The 24,672-nt window shown below is 34.5% G+C and overlaps 1 protein-coding gene across 1 annotated transcript in view; it reads right to left on the bottom strand.

Annotated features, from left to right (window-relative positions):
- Positions 1–24,672, bottom strand: part of LOC136032657 (glutathione hydrolase 7-like) — a 104,709-nt gene that overhangs the window by 9,576 nt on the left and 70,461 nt on the right. The window contains exons 6-9 of the mRNA XM_065712942.1: positions 22,285–22,569; positions 19,194–19,392; positions 11,136–11,308; positions 8,464–8,625 (exon numbers count right to left, since the gene is read on the bottom strand). Coding sequence (XP_065569014.1) covers positions 8,464–8,625; positions 11,136–11,308; positions 19,194–19,392; positions 22,285–22,569 — 819 coding nt within the window. The remainder of the gene's footprint in view (positions 1–8,463; positions 8,626–11,135; positions 11,309–19,193; positions 19,393–22,284; positions 22,570–24,672) is intronic.

Here is a 24,672-nt window from a genome sequence, read left to right as displayed (position 1 = left end):
TATATATATATATATATATATATATATATATATATATATATATATATTGGATGGACCTATGTAATTGGATGGATGAGTAGGGTTAAGGCCTTATTCAAGTACTGATCTATATTAATTACTAAAGTAGGAAACCAGTCTTCCTTTCTCCTTCTGTCTTTTTTCTGATGTATGTTTAGTTCTGTCTTTTTGCTGTTACATTGGTGATTTCTTTTTTTACTATATGCAGAATCCAGTCAATAGCAACAAATTCAAGGTGCTAAGGGCCCCTCCTCCTACCAGTTTGACACAACTGGAACTAGCAGGTAACTTCTACCTCATAGAGCGATGAATAAAGACTTAATTAAAAGCTCTTGAGCCACATTAAGTGGCTTCATCAAGTGGCCACATTAAGATGCATTAATTAACTCCCAATTCTAGATTATACTATTGTTATAAATTTACGGCTTGTAGCAAACGGGATCGAGAATAGTAAAAAAAAGTAAAAACTATTTTACAAATAGTAAAAAAAAAGGACGTGGTGGTGCGTCATTTACGACAATTTTTTTGTGGACGTGGTAACCTAGGTTCCATTCTTGGATAAGACATTCTTTTTTTAAATACGTATTCTCTTTCTAGCTAGTAATAATATCTAGTGACTGTTTCTCCTTAAATCTTAAAATCCAAGAGGCATAAATGACGGAAGTATAGAGACTCCTAATTTTTTGTAGGGGCGGGGGCATAAAAACAGCAGTAAGAATAACCCAAATTTCTGTAAAGTATATTAAATATCCAGCATAAATTCTTTTACTGTTCTTCAGGTTTTAAAGTTTGGATTCATTTTATACAGGACGATATTTCATAATTACCTGAATTTTATCTAGAACTTCTCAGATATGCCACAGATAGAATACCCAATGGACTCTTAATTAAACAAATTTCAGATCTTTTTGGAAGATAGTTAAGTAAAGAAGTGAAGTAAAACCTATATTTAATTTTCTAATTTGGCAAAAACTGAAGTTGACGCCTATAATTTCATCTGAAAAAGTTTCATCTGACTTCAAGTCAGACAAGAATCTTTTGATGAGGTTTATTGTCTATATTTTTAACACCTAAAACGCACAAAAATTATCATATTTTTGAAAAACTGTTTCAAATAAACTAGCTCGTGACATTTCTCTATATTTTTAACATTTAATAGTGCTTTACTGAAAACAAAGCTTGCTCGAGATTGTTAGAGACATAATTGTGTCGTAAAAAGTATTGAATTGAGCTTTATATATTAGTCTCTTTTTGGCTTATTTATTTAATTATTAATACGAAAAAATTCCAGAAAATCCATCTTTCATAGAAAAGTAAAGAGCTACATTGTACTAAAGATAAGCCACAACACAGTCAACTAATTTTTCAAGCGTAAAACTATCATAAACCAGCATCAATATATAAATACCCAAAAAGAACAGAAGAGCTGTCCTGGCAAATTGGCGCGTTGGTTTAAGAATTCTTTGTCCAACAGGTTTGATCCCAGGCATAGTCAGTTATTTGGTTTGGGACGCAGGTTAGTGACGTGACTCTGTAAGCTTAGCCAGAGTCGACTCAGCTCTAAATAGGTACCTGGAGAAATCTGGGGAAGGTAAACAGGAAGGGTGTGCGAAAGCACATGATGGCTGGCCCCCAACTTCCCATTGCACTTCCTGGCTGAAGGCCCGTAGATCGGCACCACATGTTTGGACCCTAAGCATCTAGTGCCGTCTTACTTACTTACTTTCCTACTTAAAACGAACAGAAATTACAAGAAATAACCAAGTCAAACTCAAAACGATCAGAATAAGACGAGTAGCAATGAGCCCTCCCCGCCGACCCATGCATTCTAAAGACCAGAACATAATTTGCTCTTTACTGAAAACAATCCTTATTACAAGATGACTGAAGAAACAATTGAATATGGATTGACAGTTTAATGACAGATAATATTCATTCCTGAAAGTCTTTATAATTCAGATTTATTAAAGTTGAACAAAGAGGAAACGTTCAAAGTATATCTTGTTTCCAGTAAAGTGCAAAGTTTTGGCAAGCAAAGTGTGTATTGTTTGTATAGTTTCAGTACACCCTCCCTAAATATTCCCTAAAGTTTCACCTTAATGCCCTTAGCCTCTGTAGAAGTAGTAGTTCTAGCACTAGTGGTAGCAGTAATAGTAGTAACATGTACATAGTGCCTTTTGGTTACTTCAACAACCCCCTCAACTTACCCTGAAAGCTTCAACTTAATACCGTTGGCATCAATGGTAGCAAAACTGGTGGCGAAAGTAATTGTAGTTGTAATTATGCACTTAATGCCTTTTCGTTGGCCAAAATTCTCCTCAACAAACCCTGACAGCTTCAACTTAATGCTCTAAGACATTCCTGGGATCTTCCTGATACATCCTTTTGACAATCAACAAGCACATAGAGTGTTTTGATTTAGTTCAACATCAACTAAATATTCCCAGAAAGTTTCCCCTTAAAGCCCTTAGCTGGAAGTTTCAACTTAATACTCTACGCAATTCCAGGGGCATTGTTGAACCGTCCTTTTGACAACCTGTTACAGTGTGTTTTTTTATTTAGTTCAACATAATTTCAACATTCCCTAAAATTTTACCTTAATATACTGAGCATTAGCAAAAGCAGTAGTAGCATTAGTAAAAGTAGCCGCATGGGAATTTTGGATCGTGGTTAGTTCAACATCCCCAAGAACAAACCCTGCAAGTCTTAACTGAATCCTTCCAAACATTTCTAGGATAATGTTGATAGGCCCTTTTAATAGGCTGCATACTCACGTTGTGTATTCACTTGGTCCAAACTTCCCCCTCAATATTTCCTGACATTTTCAACTTCACACCCTTATTCTTAAAAGTAGAAACCATAGTGGTAGCACTAGGAGCATTAGCTGTAGTATGAGGACTAGTAGTAGTAAAAATAGTAGCAGTAGTGCTCTTATCAGTAGCAGTGTGCATATATTGCCTTTTGTTCGGTTGGACACCCCCTTATCATGCTCCCAGATTTCAACTTAATACTCTAAGCCGTTTCTAAGATTTTGCTGCTATGCCCCTTTGAGAACCTGCATACTCATAGTGTGTTATGATTTAGTTTAACTTCCCCTCAACATATCCTGAAATTTTCACCTTAATACTCTTAGTCTTCATAATAGTTGCAATAGAAATAGCAGCTGAAGGAGCGCCGGTAGTATTAGTAGTAGTAGGGTGTACATATTGCCTTTTGGGCAATTGATATTACCCCTAACTGTTCTCTGGAAGTTCCTACTTAATGTCCTAAGCTATCCCGAGATACACCTTTTTGACAATATCAATATGTATGCAAAAAGTGTGTTTTGATTTAGTACTTTCCCCTCAATATTCTTTGAACTTTTCAAATTCATACCCTTAGCCCTCGCAGTACAAGTACCATAGCAGTAGTAGTAATAATAGAAGTTGTACAAGAAACAGTAATAGTATCAATAGTAACAGCTGTAGCATGCATAAATAGTAGTAGTATTAGTAGCAGCAGTAGTAGTGGCGTTCAAATATTACCTTTTGGTCAATTGATTATCCCCTATCATTACCCAAAAGTTTAAACTTAATACCCTAAGCCATTCCTGAGATACAACCTTTTGACAACCTGTATACACATAGTTTATTTTGATTTGGTTCCATACTCCCCTCAACATTCTCCAAAAACATCAACTAAACGCCTTTGGTTTTTTTCAGACACTAAGGGTCAAACACACCCCCTCCCTTACCCGATGACAAATACTATATGAAAACAGTCCACAAATTGCATTATTTGCAGCCCTTGCTCCAGGAACGGCGGGGGGTTGACATCTCCAGAGACATAGTTATTGGCCTTTAAATTATTTTAAACAAAATGGCCATCTATAAATAGGCCTTGGGTAATAAAGGGGCGTGGTAGGGGACTGATTGCCCTCCAATCCATTTTGACTCCTAAAACGGGCAGTAAAACTTTGAATTTCAGATCGAATGAGCTCTTTCTTAAGTTTCTACGATAGCGAAGCGCCATGGTGTAAAAAAAGAAAAAGAAAAAAATAATAACACATTGAGCCATCTTTGCTGTTTACTAATTTTTTAAACAATATGCTCCATAAACTGGTAAGGAGTGATTTTTAATCTTTTAAAGTTTCAGACTCGGTCTTTACTTTCACAAAAAAAACTTGTCATAAACAAATTCTTGCTAATAAAGCAACTGCTTTTCTCGATCCAGACATTAGTTTGTTTCTTGTTTTGAAGTTTAAACTAGTTGCTATTTAACCCTTATCAAATTTCCCAGGATAATTTAGTTTTTGACTATTAATCAGTGAAAGGAAAGGAAATGCAAATTTCAAACTGCACAAAAACTTGGCACGATGGAAAATTATATCTGTCACCGTTGAAATTCATTTTCTGTCATTCAACTGTCTTCCAATTCAACTAAAACTTAAACTAGTGATTTCATGAAACAATGGAAGATTTTAATTAAAGAATATAAAAAGGGGCTTCACCAACAAGTAACACAATGAAATAATGTGATTTATTATAGTACAAAATAAAGGGATTTAAACTTTATGTAGGGAGGTGGGGTGGCAGGAAGGAAGAGTATTGGGGTAGCAGAGAGGTGGGGTAGTAGCAGATTGTGGTATGGATGCCCAGTGGCGTATTTATGATTTCCATTAGGGGAATGCGGGTGGGGGCGGGGTACCAACTAACAGCTACCAAAAGTTCAGAAACTTACCAGAAAGTCAGTATGTCGCTGTCATGGTCCCCCGTTTGAGCTTTACTTATTAATATTCCTTTGAAAAAAAAAAACAGATAAAATAATGAGTTCAATTAGCCAAATTGAAAAATTGTAATCTTAATAATCCCTGAATCAGATACAAAAGAACCTAAGCACTACAAGTACTACTTATATTTTAATTCATCTTGATTTCTTCCCGAAGTCACTTTAAACATCGCCAATACCCAACTTGCCATTCTAATTTATAGGCATAGGCATGTTGTAGCCGCTCCTAAGATAAGCCATGCTTTGGCGTACTAAATGAATGCTCTGCAGATATCGTAGTAACAGTTAAAATACAATCAAGAGTGAGTACGCAGTGAAAAAAGCAGTTGTCGTACGCACCAAGAGTTTCTGGAACTTTATCGGATGATGAGACTCATGTAGAGAACTTCATTTGGCTTGCCAGACAGTTACCTCAACAAGGAGACTAATCTCAAAGAAACAGAACTGCTTATTTGTTTGCATTTTCGTCATAATTTCGGCTAATACCGCATCAACAATACAACGAGGGAACAAAAGTTGGATTTGAAACGCTGTAGTACGACGGTTAATAAATCTCATATCGAATTCTTCGAATAGCTGCAAGAGCTACGGGGAAAGACAAAGTCTTTGTAAAAACAGATGCGTCTGAAAAGGAGAATATTGGGAACTAAGGAGAATTTATTTGTTTGCAGTTTCGTCATAATTTCGGCTAATACCACATTAGAAAAATAACGAGTTGGATTTGAAACGCTGTATCACGACGGTTAATAAATCTCATATCGAATTCTTCGAATAGCTGCACGAGCTATGGGAAAAGACAAAGTCTTTGTGAAAAACAGATGCGTCTGAAAAGGAGAATCACCGACATTGGCACCTTGGTATTAAGGTGGATGTCCCAACAATTTCAGCAGTCTGGATCGCAGTCCAGGCAAGCAGATATAAATTTTATATCTGCAGAGAAACAGAAGTCGAAAGCAGAATTGAACTCACTTTTCCAATAAAAATCAGAGGAAAACGAAGCTAAACTCGGTAATGGCTGATACTAAGGGTTGCCTTTTGCCATTACGCCTTAATCGAACTGGATGTCAACAAAGCTCTCCGGTACTCCAACAACAGCAAAGAAAAGCTCCAGAAAGGTGACAATACTATGACGCCTTTTAACCCACAAGGTGTCAGAAAAGGGAAAGAGCTTTTGCTTTATTGTGTGCGACAGAGCAGAAGCTAATGACTCAGTTCGTTTGGGGGGGGGGGGAACAACAACGTCTATCAAGTATCCGTATGGTCTTTTAATTTAAGTCCAGTTTTGCGCCAACTCGCGAGGAAATAAGAGAACTGACTTCAGAGTCACCTTTCTCCTTTCTTGGCAGACTCTAGGAGAAAGGGGTTAACAGAAGTCTCAAAAGATGGGGACAAAAAATGCAACTATAGTTGTCCAACAAACTATTCCTACATATGTTGGTTCATCAACAATCCACTTCTCTTATTCAACAAGGGCTTTATTGGACATATTGTTGGTTAAAAGGAACAACAATAATGTGTGCTGCTTTTTAGTTTAAATTAATATTAATTAAATTAGACTTAAATTAAAGAAAGTTGGTAATTAATAGATCCAATGTAACTCTAGTTCTTGTATCCATCTTCGTTTAACCCCATCTTTCCCAATAAATTAAAAATAACCTCCCCTTTCGATGTGTTTTGGATCTGAGGAATAATAACCAGCTAGACAATCAATAAATGAATTAAAGTGAATTAAAATGAATAAAAATGAATGAAATAAAGTAAACAAAAACTGTCGAAAAACCTCTCCACCATGCAGCGTTGCTTCTCCGACTGGCAGCGTTGCTTCTCCGCTAGGCAGCCGCTTTAAAACTACAAAAGGTTAGAAGATTTTCTTACTTCTCTGAGGTATTAAAGACAGTGTATTACTACGGTTAGTAAATTGTTGTATCAGAAGTGAAACAGGGTATTTAAATCATTGTTGAGGTTTTCATGTTAACCAACAATGTTGACAAAAGTTGCCGATCTATAACCAAAAGAAAACTGATCTAGACTATTAGTGTCAACGCAATACCGTTACAGGGCTAATGTGTTTCATTCTTAATGTCCAATCTTTCTCGTGCATTTAAAAACGTGAAAAAAAAGAAAATGCTGCTTAAAACTGCAATTAAAAAAGGCCATTCATTAATAATCCCTTTGACTTGAATCGTTTTGTCTGGAAGGAGATTATCCAAGTACCATTCCAGTTCCAAAAAGTCCAGTTCCATTTCCAAAGTACCGTCTACCCTTGCCTCAACAATTCGAACAGTAGGAATAAAAGTACCATCTTCATCCACACTATACGCAGTGCTTTTTAAATAAAAAAATGATAAAGAGATTGTAGACAGTTTTGTTTCACCATTAAGATACATGTCAATATACATTGTGCTTTGTTTTTAATTATCACTGAGTCACGTCGAGTCAAGTATTAGCAACGAATCTGACGCAGTTTTCAACCTAACAATGCGTGAAATAAGACTTACTGGAGACTTGAGCAAAGGGATGGAATGACCGAGGGAATGACAATTCTCGGCTAAGGACGGAAGAGACATCTTAAAAGTGTGGGGTCTGGACCAAGACAGATATACAAAAGATCTGTAAAGGGGAGGGGGGCATTTTATTGCTGTTCATCACTTCAAATCAAAGTATATATATATATATATTAAAAAAAAAACCGAGGGGACTGCTGAGAGCAAGACACTAAACTCTGAAAAAAGTTTTTAGGGATATTACAAAAGGGTGTCCCCTCTAGATACGACGGGTGTGTTACGGAAACGACATTATTGAGAGAATCTAGTTTGTCATTTGGCTCGTTTGTTGTGTTTTTAATATAGTTTTTTTTTTTTATTATTAGTTATTATTCGATAAGAGTTGATGAGACTAGCCAGTACCTTATGCTAATCGATAGAAAAATATCAGGTTTTTCAGAGGTGCACTGTTCTATTGTTTCGTGAATTAAGAGTCTTTAAGACAATTAAATCTTTATACTTAGGATTAAACGAATGGTACCACCATGATTCTACAATGAATACGCTTCAACATTAGTGGCTAAATCTAACGTAAGAACAACATAGATGAAATAAATGAAGAAAAATGTCCAGCCAATGAAAAGTTACGCAAATATTTTGACACATGAAAAGGCACGCAAATATGAAAAACTAAATGAAAAGGTAAAAAACGAGAGATTTGAATTTTTTTTCTATTTTATTAAATCACGTTTTTGACTTTCCAAAATTGACTTTCCTTTCTACCAATTACAAATGGAAAAAATTTATTTAACGTATCACATTTCACTACACTGGATATTGTGGTGAACCTTTAAATTGTGAACATTCAACAATTCAGCTTTGTTTCTAGCAGCAACAGTCAAACTTACATATAATAGAAACAACAACACCTAGGACCAATCCTTGAGGAACTCCTTTACGTACATGACAAAAATACAAGGAACTCTATTTGAATTCACATGCAGAGAACGGCTACACAAACAAATTAGTCAATTATTGAAAAACTTTTCGAATTCCCCCGTTAAGAAAATTAACATCACCTTAAACAAAGATATATATAAAATGACACTTTTAGTGATTTTGTTCCTTAACGTCTTTTATACTTAAGGCTTCCTTAGAAACAGATAACAAAGAAATTGATGTGTAAGCAACTTACCCTCAATTAATATTTGTCCCTGATCCTTCCCGGGCATAAAACGAGCCGTCTCAATACTAGCTGATAGGTTTCGACCATGGTGGAAATAAGTACTAACGACCTGGGCAAGTTGACCAGGGTCAGATGAGCCAAGAGCCACCCTCAGCCCACAAGCATATGGACCTGGAAGTTAATATCTATAAGATAAACATTCTTGAAAAAGAAGAAAAATAAATAAATTTCAAGGGGAACAAATTATTTTGAGGATTTGTCGTTATTTTAGATCACAAATTTTAAAAAACGAATTTCAATCGATTAAAAATAGTAATCGACCAATAAAAATCGATCAAAATATAAAGAGAAATCGATCAAGAAATCATATTTAAACATAGTACATATTACATAGTATATAAGCATTTGGATGCACAAAACAAAGAATATGAGCTTCTTTCACGTTCTGGCCTAGTTTTAAACTTCCAAGAGCTTGTTATTCAACAGTTATTGTGTCCTTCGCTGCTTAGTATTATCCTATAATTTATAATTGCAATCACAATATCAAAAAGCCATAGATTATAATATATCAGATTCTTTACTTTTTTTCCATATTCATGTTTTCACCACCTTTGTTTCATATAGACTCAAGGATCGTACCATAGTGTAGAAATGGCAAGACTGAAAAAGCAGAATAATTCGGACAAAAAATCATCACCACTTGGGCTTATATCGACCAACGAGACCTGGCAACCTTGATACGATGTTCAAAACCAAACAGATTTTACAAAGATTTTGAGTTCATCAAACTATAGCGTTAGTTCGAATATTTAGAGCTAGTTTAAAATATCTCAGTTTTACAATAGCTATTACATTAGTTGTCACTGGCCAAAATACTGAATAGCTGAAGCCAGAGCTCTGGAGTACTTTTGTGATTAGTTCCAGTTTGTTTCTAATCACTACAGAAAAGCGTACCCTATTTTGCCTCTTAGATGGGCTATCGACCAAAAACTGAAATGAAGGCGGTAAAAAAGATGACTTCCGCGTTCATTCAGACTTTGTTTTTTTTGTTTTTTTTTTAAATATCAGAGACTGCAATAAATAATTTGGTAGTACTTTTAGGTTTCAGACCATGTATATAAGTGATTAAACAATTACTTGTGAATAGTCACAGTTCATTTCAACTGAATAGTTCATTCTGTCATTTTTTTTCTTTTGAAAATATCAGGGACTGCAATAAATTCTTAGGTATTATTTTTCGATTCCAAACGCTGTATCTAAGTGATTAGACAATTAGTTGTGAATAGTAATTAGAATTTCTAAATAATTAGTTATGCCTATAAATATTAAATCATTCGTTTTTAGATCATCATTCGTGTCATTGTCCGTGGATGAGTAGTCCATCTTTATTTTTTATTTTTTTCTGTAAAATATTGGGCGCTTTAAATGGGAATTACTTCTGGAGAAAATCTACATACATACTGACGAAGAATCAAAATTATCAATGTTCAAATTAGTCTTATGAGAATAAAAATCAATATTTAGTAATAGTTCTAGATTCATTATGCAAAACAAAGATAAAAAGAAACCAACAGCGCCATCTACGAAAAGTTTCATCAATTTTTACAAAAACCCACATCTTTATGTTGCTTTTTTAGGCGAAGTTAGTTAAGAAATGTCAGAATCGATGACCAATCAATGTACTCTTTGATGGGGTGGGGATGAGCCACTCTTTTTGGGTGTATATTCATCAGTTTCCCCCTTCATCAGATAAGACACAAGCCACTTTACATGGACAGTTCAATATTGAACTTAAAAAAAAAACAGAATCTATCACAAGAGGTTCCTACAGACAAAAATCCCTAATACTCCGACATTTACAAAGCTAACCATTGCATGTCAAGTATATATATTGGTGAGGGGGGGGGAGAATTTACGTATGGAGTTGGAAAATTTATTAATAGATGAGGAAACAAACAGGTAATAGAAGGAACCTGAATCAAACATTTTTCTAAAAATATGCAGTACCTGATTTTGCTTTCAGAATTTCTTTCGTTTTTAATTTCAAAGTAACTTTATTGAGGCTTTCTTTTTAGGCTAATATTTCAGTTATTTAACTTATTAACTAAAAACTAATCAGTAAAATTTTATGGTTGGATAAAGCATACACTTTTTCATTTGCACATATTCAGTCAAAAAGGATAATCCTTCGCTAATTCATATATCCGCAGTAATGTTATTGATAAGACATTCAGAACTAAATTTTAGCATAACATAAACTTTAAAGAATTTAGTTACTCGGAATAACACAAATTATTAGGAAAAAGAGTCCAGGTCCACCTACCCTTAGCCAGCTCCCAAATTATACAGGGTCATTGTGACGAGTAATCTAAGACCAACCTTGCTACTTTCAGTTGTTTTTTAGCCTATCACATAAGAACGATGAAAAAGACAAATCCAGCAGGTTGTTCCTTATGTCGGACCCATTGTTAACTTGAACCTCGTCCTAATACGTTTTATTTTGTCTTTCTAAGCACAGACACATATATCAAAGGTTCTAAAGACTTTTAATCAGGGAAAATACTTTTAAAAAATTCCTATTTTTTACCAGGATTCTAGTTTTATTCTCTGTTTTACTTTTTCATGTTTAGGGAATTTTCAGTTATTATTTCAAATTTACTAATTTTGTTCAATAGGCTTACCTTCAACCGCTATGAGCGGAGTAAGATGAGACAAGGGTCGCTTTCTAGGGGCCTGGTGGTTTTCACTTTCACCTTTCGTGCTTTCGTTTTCCAGAGCAAAATTATCGAGAGCGTTGTTCAAAAAGAATCCTGATTTTGCAAACAGTTTTGAACCAAACATAGAAGTTAGACTCCTAAAGATATACATATACGTTAAAATATAAAAGTCTAAAAATAAATTTTACTATCTTAAAATATAATTGTAAAATACAAAACTGTAAAATATAAAAAGCATATTGCATATCTTTAACTATTTTCAGAAGTTAAGTATATTTGGTGCTATTATGCTACTACTGCTACTACTAAAAACTCACCACAGCACCAAGTCGCCTAAGGCCAACAGAGCTACGCATGCCATATGAGAACAAAGAAAGGGAACAAAAAATGAAAAGAGAAAAAACAAATAGGTGAAAAAACGAGGATTTTATCAGCCAGTAGCTAAATATTGAAAAACAAGCAAATATTTCGACAAGGACCTCCGCCAAGTCGTCCTCAGTGCTCAAAGAAAACAAAGAAAAAAACAAAAAAACAAAAAAAACAAAAAAAACAGCAAAATCTAACCTTTATAAGTGACCTGCACGAGAGGAAGACAGATACTGACTCAACCAACAAAAAACCAAGTTTAAATCAATGAAAGAGAAGTTACCAATTAGATTGAATAAGTATCCTTTGCCTTGCAACAGATTTCGCCTGTCTACAATTTCGGTTTTCATTAGATATGCGGACATGTTGTCTTAAATTAGATTGAGCGGAAATGTTCATAGATTCTTTTAATATTAAATTATTATAAATTGGGCTTAAGGAAATATCCCCCGTGTCTCTATTTATAGCCAAATTTCTATTTATATGTTTTTTTATCTCAATAGCCTCTTTAAAAGATTGCGGTAGACCATTTACAGTAGATATTAAAGTTGCCTCTTCAAAAAGAACTAAATGGGCAGGATTTTCGTATATATGCTGGGCCAGAGCTGAATCAAAGTTGTCATTTTTATTTTCCAGTCTCAGGGACTTGTCTATTGAAATTTTGTGTTCTTGCAATCGTTCCCCTAGTTGTTGATTGGTCCTTCCAATGTAAAATCTTCCACATGAACAAGGGACTCTGTAGACACCACTACCTAGTATAGGGTCCGTTTTATCCTTTCCCGAGTTGAAAAAATGTTCAACTTTTTGTTCAGTTTTAAAAGAAACAGAGAGATTATGTCTTTTTAAAATTTTTCCAAGTTTGTCGCTGAGTTTTGATACGTATGGTAATGTAGTGAAAGTTTTTTTCTCAATTGCCAGTGTACCTGAATCAAGGGGGACGGGCTTCCTGTTTTCCTGTTTAATCTTTTTTAATCGTCTATCTATTATATTTTCAATGAGGTTGATTGGGTAGCCATTGCAGAATAGAATGTCCTTAACATAGTCTAACTCGGATTTTACATGATTACGTGAACATATTTTTAGAACCCTGTCGACTAAAGAAATTACTACCCCTCTTTCTACACAAGGAGGGTGATTTGACGAGAAATGTAGATACCGATCATTATGGGTTGGCTTTCTATATATAGAAAAATCCAGGCTAGGAATATTTTTTATAATTAAAACATCCAAGAAAGGGAGCTTTCCTGAATCTTCCAGTTCTATTGTGAATTGAAGATTCGAATCAAAAGAATTCAAATGTGCCAAAAAAAACTTTTAGAGAGTTCTGACCATGTTCCCAAACAGCAAGAATATCATCAACGAAACGAAACCAGAGAGAGTGTTTTAAGGGGAAACTATGCAAAGCAGACTGTTCTATGAAATCCATGTAAAAATTTGCCAAAAAAGGAGACAAAACAGTGCCCATAAGCAGGCCCTTGACCTGAAGGAAATTTTTTTCTCGAAACCTAAAATATAAAGAGAACTTGTTGCAAAGACGTACAAGCGTTATTATTGTGTCAATTTCCAAGGTTTTATAATCTGCCCAAGAGGAATTTTCCTTTAATTTTCTTTGTAAGGCCTATTCACATTTATGGACATCGCATGAAGTGGACATGAAAATTACATCAAAGCTAGATAAGATAGTTTTTTCTGTTATACTATGATTTTTCAGCTTCTCAACAAGATCTATGGAATTTTTTATATAAGATTTCTGTGTTGTTAGAAGAGATTTGAAAATTTTAGCTAAGAATTTTCCTACGCCTGTAGCTGGAGAGCTATAACATGCTACAATAGGACGTAACGGAGTATCCTTCTTATGAATTTTGGGTAGACCGTAAAATTTCGGGGCTGAACAACCTTTTGGGTAAAATTTTCTGTACATTTGAGGGGTGATTAGTCTATTATCTTTTAAAATTTCTAATTCTTTCCTCAACTGCTTGGTGTATTTATCTGTGGGATCAGTTTTTATTTCTTTATAAGTATTTTTATCCAATAAAAGGCTATTTATATATAGCCTTTAGGCTATATAAAGGCTATAAATAGCCTTTTATTGGATAAAAATACTTATAAAGAAATAAAAACTGATCCCACAGATAAATACACCAAGCAGTTGAGGAAAGAATTAGAAATTTTAAAAGATAATAGACTAATCACCCCTCAAATGTACAGAAAATTTTACCCAAAAGGTTGTTCAGCCCCGAAATTTTACGGTCTACCCAAAATTCATAAGAAGGATACTCCGTTACGTCCTATTGTAGCATGTTATAGCTCTCCAGCTACAGGCGTAGGAAAATTCTTAGCTACAATTTTCAAGTATCTTCTAACAACACAGAAATCTTATATAAAAAATTCCATAGATCTTGTTGAGAAGCTGAAAAATCATAGTATAACAGAAAAAACTATCTTATCTAGTTTTGATGCAATTTCCATGTACACTTCATGCGATGTCCATAAATGTGAACAGGCCTTACAAAGAAAATTAGAGGAAAATTCTACTTGGGCAGATTACAAAACCTTGGAAATTGACACAATAATGACGCTTGTACGTCTTTGCAACAAGTTCTCTTTATATTTTAGGTTTCGAGAAAAATTTTTCCTTCAGGTCAAGGGCCTGCCCATGGGCACTGTTTTGTCTCCTTTTTTGGCAAATTTTTACATGGATTTCATAGAACAGTCTGCTTTGCATAGTTTCCCCTTAAAACACTCTCTCTGGTTTCGTTTCGTTGATGATATTCTTGCTGTTTGGGAACATGGTCAGAACTCTCTAAAAGTTTTTTTGGCACATTTGAATTCTTTTGATTCGAATCTTCAATTCACAATAGAACTGGAAGATTCAGGAAAGCTCCCTTTCTTGGATGTTTTAATTATAAAAAATATTCCCAGCCTGGATTTTTCTATATATAGAAAGCCAACCCATAATGATCGGTATCTACATTTCTCGTCAAATCACCCTCCTTGTGTAAAAAGAGGGGTAGTAATTTCTTTAGATTGTTGCGACAGGGTTCTAAAAATATGTTCACGTAATCATGTAAAATCCGAGTTAGACTATGTTAAGGACATTCTATTCTGCAATGGCTACCCAATCAACCTCATTGAAAATATAATAGATAGACGATTAAAAAAGATTAAACAGGAAAACAGGAAGCCCGTCCCCCTTGATTCAGGTACACTGGCAATTGAGAAAAAAACTTTCACTACATTACCATACGTATCAAAACTCAGCGACAAACTTGGAAAAATTTTAAAAAGACATAATCTCTCTGTTTCTTTTAAAACTGAACAAAAAGTTGAACATTTTTTCAACTCGGGAAAGGATAAAACGGACCCTATACTAGGTAGTGGTGTCTACAGAGTCCCTTGTTCATGTGGAAGATTTTACATTGGAAGGACCAATCAACAACTAGGGGAACGATTGCAAGAACACAAAATTTCAATAGACAAGTCCCTGAGACTGGAAAATAAAAATGACAACTTTGATTCAGCTCTGGCCCAGCATATATACGAAAATCCTGCCCATTTAGTTCTTTTTGAAGAGGCAACTTTAATATCTACTGTAAATGGTCTACCGCAATCTTTTAAAGAGGCTATTGAGATAAAAAAACATATAAATAGAAATTTGGCTATAAATAGAGACACGGGGGATATTTCCTTAAGCCCAATTTATAATAATTTAATATTAAAAGAATCTATGAACATTTCCGCTCAATCTAATTTAAGACAACATGTCCGCATATCTAATGAAAACCGAAATTGTAGACAGGCGAAATCTGTTGCAAGGCAAAGGATACTTATTCAATCTAATTGGTAACTTCTCTTTCATTGATTTAAACTTGGTTTTTTGTTGGTTGAGTCAGTATCTGTCTTCCTCTCGGTCAGGTCACTTATAAAGGTTAGATTTTGCTGTTTTTTTTGTTTTTTTTGTTTTTTTGTTTTTTTCTTTGTTTTCTTTGAGCACTGAGGACGACTTGGCGGAGGTCCTTGTCGAAATATTTGCTTGTTTTTCAATATTTAGCTACTGGCTGATAAAATCCTCGTTTTTTCACCTATTTGTTTTTTCTCTTTTCATTTTTTGTTCCCTTTCTTTGTTCTCATATGTCATGCATAGCCAGTATGGTCTCAGAACGTATTTAGCTACGCATGCTCTTCCTCCATCCCAATCTATTCAAAGCCTCCCTCTTTACACCATCCCAGGAAGTTCCCATTCCCTAATAAATCTTTTTTTATATAACAAAGCATATCATAAAGTATATTTGGTCCAATCATAAAGTGTATCCTAAAGTATAATTGGTCCTATCATAAAGTGAACGGAACCGTAAGGAGAGTTTTTGTTTTTTCCCAATTCTGATCTAAAGTCAATAGGTCATCTAAGTCTATTCACAAACCATCTACCCAGACTCAATATTTAGTCACACCGAGTCCCGCATTTTGTGAATGACTTTGAGTAAAAAAAAAATAGGCATAAAACAAAAGACGAAGAGCAAAAAACTTATTAAGAAAAATATAAAATCAAAGGAGTGAAATTCGCCTCTTGCTGAAAATCACCCTCTTTTGGTATTCTATTTTTTTTACTGCCTGAAAATCACCCTTTTTTTAATCTATTCGAGAACATTCGGCTTTTTGTCTGGCCTCTAATGGATTAACAAGACTCAATTTTGATCTCAATAAAATCTGTCCGTAATACACGACTTATTTACATTATTCTCTCTTTTCTTGTTAGTCTACAGAGAGGGCTGTAGGTCAAACATCTCCTTATTTGACCTACACTATAGAGATAACACCAAGGATGTTGTATAACCATTTCTATGCAACTTACATTTACAACCTCTATCAAAACCTAAGCACATTCTATCAATCGGTTTTATATGTTTTCTATCACCATCCCCACATTCAATATAGCTTACTGCAATCGGTTTATGTCACAGCCAACAGAAAATGCATTATCTCTAACAGAGAATGATTTTTATTAGCTGCCTTTGACTAAAATCAACTGCCATCGATTGCAATACACTAGCATACACTATACACTATACACATACAGCATACACTATCGACTACTCTTTTCAAACTCATTATTTCCTTTCAAGTTTGGTTTATATTCAGTAGCTTCTTCTAGAAGACGTCATTCCAACAGTCAGACATCATGATGAAGAGAATTTGGAATGTAACGCGGAGTTTGTTTGATTTTCAAGATATTTATGACTTCCTAATTTTTCAAGTTCAAGTTCTTTATTATTCTTTAACTATATATATTTAAAACTATTCATATAACATCCCCGGCGGGGAGACTGGCTCGAAAGCTGGGCGACAACACAAGCGGTATAAATAAACAAACCCAGAAGAAACGGATGTCATCACGCTTCTCACTCTATCTCACACCAAAAAATAAATGCCAAAAAACATTTATTAAAATTATTGTCATTATTTATCCGATAGCTGAAAGACTCACAAGTTAATATTTACTAATTAGCAGAGCTTTGATTTTAGTTTTTAATGTTAATAGCTATAGACTCTGATCAAAAAAAGATTAATATGTGTTCCAATAATTTGTAATAATATTTTTAGGCGAAAATCTACACCGTTCAGAGACAATGAAAGGCACAGGAAGCTTACTTAAAGGACAACGAGTATTATATGGTCGGACTGAGGGAGGGCCTGAAAAAAATGATTTAAAACAATCTGGTTGCAAATCCTTTAGATAATTAAATATAAAAAAACTAATTTTTTTAGCTGAAAGTAAGGAGCGACATTAAAACTTAAAACGAACAGAAATTACTCCGTATATAAAATGGGTTGTCCCCTCCCCAATCCCTCGCTCTTTACGCTAAAGCTTTTAATTGTTTTAAAAGTCGAATTATGGCAAAGAGTCAAACTTTAGCGTAAAGAGCGAGGGATTGCGGAGGGATTCCATATTTTTGTAGATAGGAGCTTGAAACTTCTACAGTAAGGTTCTCTGATACGCTGAATCTGATGGTGTCATTTTCGTTAAGATTCTACGACTTTTAGGGGGTGTTTCCCCCTATTTTCTTAAATAAGGCAAATTTTCTCAGGCTCGTAACTTTTGATGGGTATGACTAAACTTGATGAAACTTATATATTTAAAATCAGCATTAAAACGCGATTCTTTTGATGTAGCTATTGATATCAAAATTCAATTTTTTAAAGTTTTGGTTACTATTGAGCTGGGTCGCTCCTTACTACAGTTCGTTACCACGAACTGTTTGACAGACACGGAAAAGTATACATTGAAAAGCTAAAGTTTGTCTAACTGGAATGATATTGAAATAACTGTAAAGACTATTAATTTGAGATTTACCAGGAAGAGAAACTGGAAATAAAATAACATCTTAAGGATTCTCATAACTAAATTTTGTAACTTCACAATAGGAGAAATATGTGACTGAAACGTACTCAAATAAATAATTATGAAGATGTATTATATCCTATTTCCTCACACATAATGAAATGGACTTTTAGAGATCAAAGTCTTTTTTACCGTATTCTAAAAGTCTTAGAAACATTTTTGGGCAAAGAAATAGTTTTTATTAAAGACTAGTGAAGTTAAACGTTCTTCTGGAAATTAGCTATGTCGAATTTATGCAGTTTTTAACTGTTTTGTTTGACCGTTTTGACTTTTAATACAGTTTTGGTAGTTTCTGAACGTTTTCTTAGATGACTGCTATTTGCTACACTTGGGATCTATGCTTAGGGGCTAACAAAATATATGGTAACAGTCATTATATAAAAGTGAAAATTTCCTAAACTGCAAATTGTAATGGTTTATGTTTATTGGAACTTGGTAGTCAGTAAGTCAAGATATGTTTATTTAAAGTAAACACCCTGTTATAACCAGTGGGTATTTGGTATTTCACCTTAAAATACTCAAGTTTCATTATATATTGCCCAAAACCCTCAGCTCTATTTACCTCAAACCAAAATCAAATACCAAATTCAGATTTTATCAATACACTAAAAACATCTATTTAGTCTTAAATTTTTATTCTCAGGAATTTCGATACTAGTTCAAACCTACGAAGTATATATTGAATAACAATCGGTTTGAGGTCGGCAGCAAGACAAAAAAGAAGAACAAAGCCTACATACACCATGTACTACATTCAACTACATGTACTACATACTGCACACAACAAGGCGTCCTAGGCACTAAAAAGGAAAAGAATTTATATTCAATTTGAAAAATGAAAGACTCAACAGTAAAATGAATCTGTAATTCCTAGTTCTAAATATTACTATATAAAGACAGATAATGGTAATTAAGTCATGTCTATGAAAGATTAGGCAACTTAATCCTGTTTTTTGAGAATTAAGTCAAATCTATAATTATAAATTCTTAAATATCTACAAACTTTTTGTTTCTAACAAGATAAAAAGATTCCTACTCTTAAAAGTAACTCCAGCAATATTCCTCTACATTTAATTATTTGGGACTATATAAAAGAAAAAACTATATATAACAATAAAAGTTAACACCGTGAATCCCACTTTGTAGGAATTTATATATAATTAATTCGACTATCCAAAATCGATCAAACACTAATTCCACTTAGTAGGCTACAAAATCGCAAGTACGATATAACTAGAAAAGAAAGGCAAGCATACGTTACTGAAATTGCGATAGTCTCATCTGCATCAACAGCAACGACAACAGAACCAACCTGACTTTTCAAACTTTCAGAAAGTGTTTCAAAAATCGGTCCAACGGAATCGTCTCGTATCTGATCAGCCACTATTCGGCCATTGGTTCGATTTACCATGCTCTCAACCAATGAGAGAGATTCGTTATTGAATAAAGGGTCACCTGCAAAGTTCAAGTTTGTCAGTACAAATCGCTAAGTGGTTAAGTACAAATTGCTACCTGAACCCTTAGACAGGGAGTGAAGAGGAAGGACTGTCCGTCCTAACATTGATTAGAAGAACCCCCTCTCCCAAATAGATTTTGGCCAAAAAATGCACTTTTTTTAACCCTTTCCCTACTCCTAAAACATCTCTCAACACTCCTATATGTAATATTTAACGAAATGTGCTTATATCTATATATATAAAAATGTAGTGTCCGTCTGTTACATGACCGTTATTACAATTACAAGAGCTCAAAAAATTGAGGCTCTTTTTAAATTTTATTAAATTGCTTAAAATGTAAAAAACTGGTGATTGCACAAATATTTCAATATATTTTGACAATGGATTAAAGCAATTCGAAAACCTTAAAACAGAAAACCAAAAGTTTGAAGTTTAGTAGAAATTGTTGAAGTTTAGGATGCTTGCTGCTCAAAGAAAATTTGTCAAAAAGTGTCAATTAACGTCAAAAAGAAATTATTATTAAATTCCTTAAAATGTAAAAAACTGATGATTGGACAAATATTTCTATACATTTTGACTATGAATTAAGGCAATTCGAAAACCTTAAAACAGAAAACCAAACCAATTTACGTCATCAATTCGATCCAAAAATGACATAGCGTTGCCGCGACCCAGAACACAAGGGACAATGAGAATCCATATATAGAAGTCTGCCGCGTGCCATGCTGGGGCCCGCGGGGACCGGTGGCAAAGCTGCCGAGACCCAGCACTGTCTGTTGTTAGAACACAAGGGACAATGAGAATCCATATATAGAAGCCTGTAGCGTGCCATGCTTGGGCCCGGTCGCGAAGCCGCCGGGACCCAGCACTGTCTGCGGTTAGAACACAAGAGACAATGAGAATCCACCCGCGGGGACCGGTGGCAAAGCCGCCGGGACCCAGCACTGTCTGTGGTTAGAACACAAGGGACAATGAGAATCCATATATCTAAGCCTGCCGCGTGCCATGCTTCGCCGCCGGGACCCAGCACTGTCTGTGGTTAGAACACAAGGGACAATGAGAATCCATATATAGAAGCCTGCCGCGTGCCATGCTTGGGCCCGGTGGCGAAGCCGCCGGGACCCAGCACTGTCTGCGGTTAGAACACAAGGAACAAATTTCGAAAATAGAATTTCGGTCAAAAATTTCAGACATGAACACTATTATGCCTCTTGAACAATTTATGCTATACTCAATTTGTTATTAGAAGGTACTGAAAACTGATATTCTCTTTTTATGCAGACCAGTTGTAGCCAAAGGTACACCTGTGCCCCTTTTTGTAAATAGTGGCTTCAAATTTTTACATACCAACTTTGACGGAAATCAAACAGAATGTATGAAATATGTTTTTATTGTTTTATGATTAGTACAGAGGCCTAATAAATCTGATATGGGTATACATCAAAGCCTATGTTTCAATAAGTTTTGAAATATTTTTCTCCCGAAATGGAAAGACTGTTTCAGTTAGGACATTGAATAAAAACATCAAGTTTGACTTTTTGTCAAAATGCTCCTCTGTTGACGGTGCATAAAGTTGTATAGCATTGATATGGACACCACGTTAAGGCGTTCTTGTAACGGTTGAATAGGATACGTTGCATGCTATGCTTACCGGAGGGTGCTGCTCTGATTTCTCAATTTAGGAATATCCCTTATGATCCGGCAGGAGCGTCTGGCTCGGTGAACATTAAACGTTCCTGTTACATTTACCTGAACTTTAAGCATGTGTCGCGAGAGTACTTCAAGCCCGAAATTGGGAGAAGCTATTAAGGAGAAATCGGGAGAGCCCGGAGTCAGGAATAAAACTGCTACCAAATTTTGGGGAAAAATTATTTGACGATTGAAAGTAATTAAAGCTTGAAAAATAAGGAAAATCCATTTTACTGTCAAATGTATGCAACTTTTTCTTATTATTCGTTCAAACCTTTTAGACATTAGATTGACTCATTTAATTCCAATCTGGTAATCTGAGTTTATAAAATGTTTTAGTCGTTCAGCAGGATTAAAAATGAGCATTTACAACTGTAAGATATATTTTATTAAGATAATGCCATACCGAGAGAGAGGTTTCCGTTTAGTCCCATCCCACATTGTGACCTTGTTTTTGTCACTGACTGCAGCCGATGTATTGCCTCATTGAAAATAAGCCAAAGAAAAATCTGAAACTGAACTTAATTCCAAATGAATGCAAATTTTTCTAACCATTCATAAAACGCTTTTAGAGATTAAAAGCAGTACATTTAATACAAATCAGCTGAAGTCCAATGAAAGGCAACAATCAAGTCAAATTTCATTCCTTTTCTGAAAGCCAGTTCGATTCTAACTCATATATTACCTTTTAGAGAAAACTGTTCGATTCTAATTCATGTGTTCATTTGTTCTATCAATTCATTTATTCAACCAATTTCTAACCATTAAATGAATATAATGGATTGTGCATAATAGGACTCAGAGTAAATGCATATTACCTAGTGTCTACATTTTGTAAGCATAATTGTATCCAATTGTTTCACATATTACTGACAAAGACTGCACCTTACTTACTATTCCTTACTCTGAATTAGGGGCGTACACAAGATTTTCGTTCAATAGGGAAGGGTGGGGGTATTTATTGGAAGGGTGTTTTAAAAGCGCATTTAAATTTGTACAGATGCCATCCCCCCTCGCCCAAAAAAACATAGCCCAAACCATCAAAATGTAACAAAATGAATAAAAACAATTTCTTATGCGTTTTTAAAGCTATTCATATACCCCCTCCCTAACAAAGTTCTGTATGCGCCCTTGAAACCAACAAACAATTCAAATTTCATACGTTTTCCAAAAGTTAGTTAAATTCAAATTCATATCTTACCTATTAAGGAAAACTGTCCTCTTGCTAATTTAATAGCTTCATTCATCCTATGAATTTCTAGAACATTATCCACAGCTTCGTAATTTCGAAGTATATTTATTATCGAAAGCAGCTCCGGACCTCCACTGGGTACATTGGCAGTCATGTAAGTAATACCATCGGAAGTTAGTGTTAATGGCTTTTCTTCATACCCTTTATATGATGAAAGATCGGCTTCAGTGAAAGAGATGCCGTGCTGTTGAAAACTCTGAACGATGCCATGGGCTAATGTTCCACTATAAAAAGCTAAAGATATTCGTAAGATATAAATAATATAATATATATAATAATATAATATATATATATAATAATATAATATATATACTATAATATATATATAATTATAATATATATATATATATATATATATATATATATATATATATATATTATAATATATTATAATATATTATAATATATATATATATATATATATATATATATATATATATATATATATATATATATATATATATATATATATATATATATATATATATATATATATATATATATATAATATAATAATATATATAATATATATATAATATAATATAATATATATATATATATAATATAATAATATAAGATATTCATAAACTACTAAGGGCAAATGTTCGACAATAAAAGGAGTAGTATCTTATCCCAGTAATGGGTTAAATTGCACGGTGGCGCAGAACACCATCGTGGGAAAAACCTCAATAGGAGGGCAACTGCGGCAGGGCGTAAGATCCAGATCTACGGACAACGGTCTCTGCAAAGGGCTGCCTCGACCCTTTCGGGCTATCAGCAAGACTGGGGGGTCAACTCTATCCCATTTGAGGAGTGGCGCCCCTCGAGGAAATTAAAGCCTAGTAAACGACACAGCATTCGCACGGGATTCTGATCAATGGATAATTCTTCTGGGCTTGGTCTGTTTTGACAGGCATTTTTGGGCTGAAAAAACCTCCTCCTAGCTCAATTAACTACTATGGATTGACTCTCCGTAGTAGCATAATATTTGTAGGCATGAATATATAATGCGTCGGAAGTAATAGGTTTGGGACTCTCTGTGCAGGATTTTGACTCTTGTTGATAGAAGAGCATCTCCAAGTGCTGAAAACCATGTTGTTACCAAGATAAGACCAGGATTGTTCAAAGCCTCCATTCATACTGGAGGTCCCAGGGACTTCTTGCTGTCCGGTTCTATGCCGGCTTAAGCGCTTCGACGTAGACTTGAAAAGATATGTTGATCCCCGTCCTGCACTGGTATCCAGGATCATTGCTTTCCCTGAGGCAAAAATAATTTTAATGGTTTAAAGAACATGAGAATTGGAACTTGGAATATTACGACGTTAAAAAATTACTATCGTATTGATAATTTGACTAACAAATTCAGACGATTTGAACTGGACTTACTTAGGAGTTTCAGAAACTCATATCCCAAGGGTATGAAGCATGAAATTAGGTGATATAGAATTCATCTACTCAGGCAGGAAGGATGTGGTACATAAACAGGGAGAAGGGCTCATGATGAATAAGGAAGCTGCTAAGTCTTGTTTAGGCTGAGAAGACATTAATAATAGAATACTAATTATTCAGTTTCTGACTTAAAATTTCAAGGTATCAGTTATAGTAGTATATACCCCTGTTGAACCGCCTGACACAGATACTAGTGACTCAGATGAATTTTTCTTACAGTTACAGGAACAAATAGACAGGGTCCCAGGTAGAAATATAGTGTTTTTATTAACACCTATATTTTAACACCCGGATCGGTAGAAGTAGGGATAGATGGTATCCTAGCTTAAGTAATTTCTGCGTGTAGGAAAGCAGTAATGGTTACAAACTTTTGCAATTTTTAAGGTATAACAATTTAGTCATAACCAATACGGTGTTTGGTCATAAAATGACCCGGTAAGACAGCAAACCTTATTGATTATGTTATAGTAAACCAAAGACTGGCAAGATCAATACAAGATACTAGGGTATATAGGAGTGCTGTTATTGATGTTAAAAGTAAAGATCACCATCTAGTACAGTCTAGGGTTAATTTAAAGCTGAAATTTCGGAAGAGTAACTACATTCTGGGAAGTTATGATGTTGATAGACTTCAGGATGAGAATTTAAGAGAAACTTTCCAGGAACAGTTGAACACTAAAATTGAGAGTTTAAAATTTGACAACATGGAAGATGGTTGGAATAATTTTAGAAAAACAATTTGTGAAGTTGCTGACGGTGTCTTAAAGGAGACAGTTAAGACTGCAGCTAGGAATATTAATAAAAAAAAAAGCTGTATGTTTGCTAGAGAGAAGAAGGGGTTTATACAAAATCTTAAAGGAGACAGTTAAGACTGCAGCTAGGGATATT

The sequence above is a fragment of the Artemia franciscana genome, chromosome 11 (assembly GCF_032884065.1).
Source record: "Artemia franciscana chromosome 11, ASM3288406v1, whole genome shotgun sequence".
In the NCBI taxonomy this organism is placed as follows: Eukaryota; Metazoa; Arthropoda; class Branchiopoda; order Anostraca; family Artemiidae; genus Artemia; species Artemia franciscana.
The sequence above is the reverse complement of the archived record's forward strand: the minus strand, read 5'-3'. Positions and strand labels throughout refer to the sequence as shown.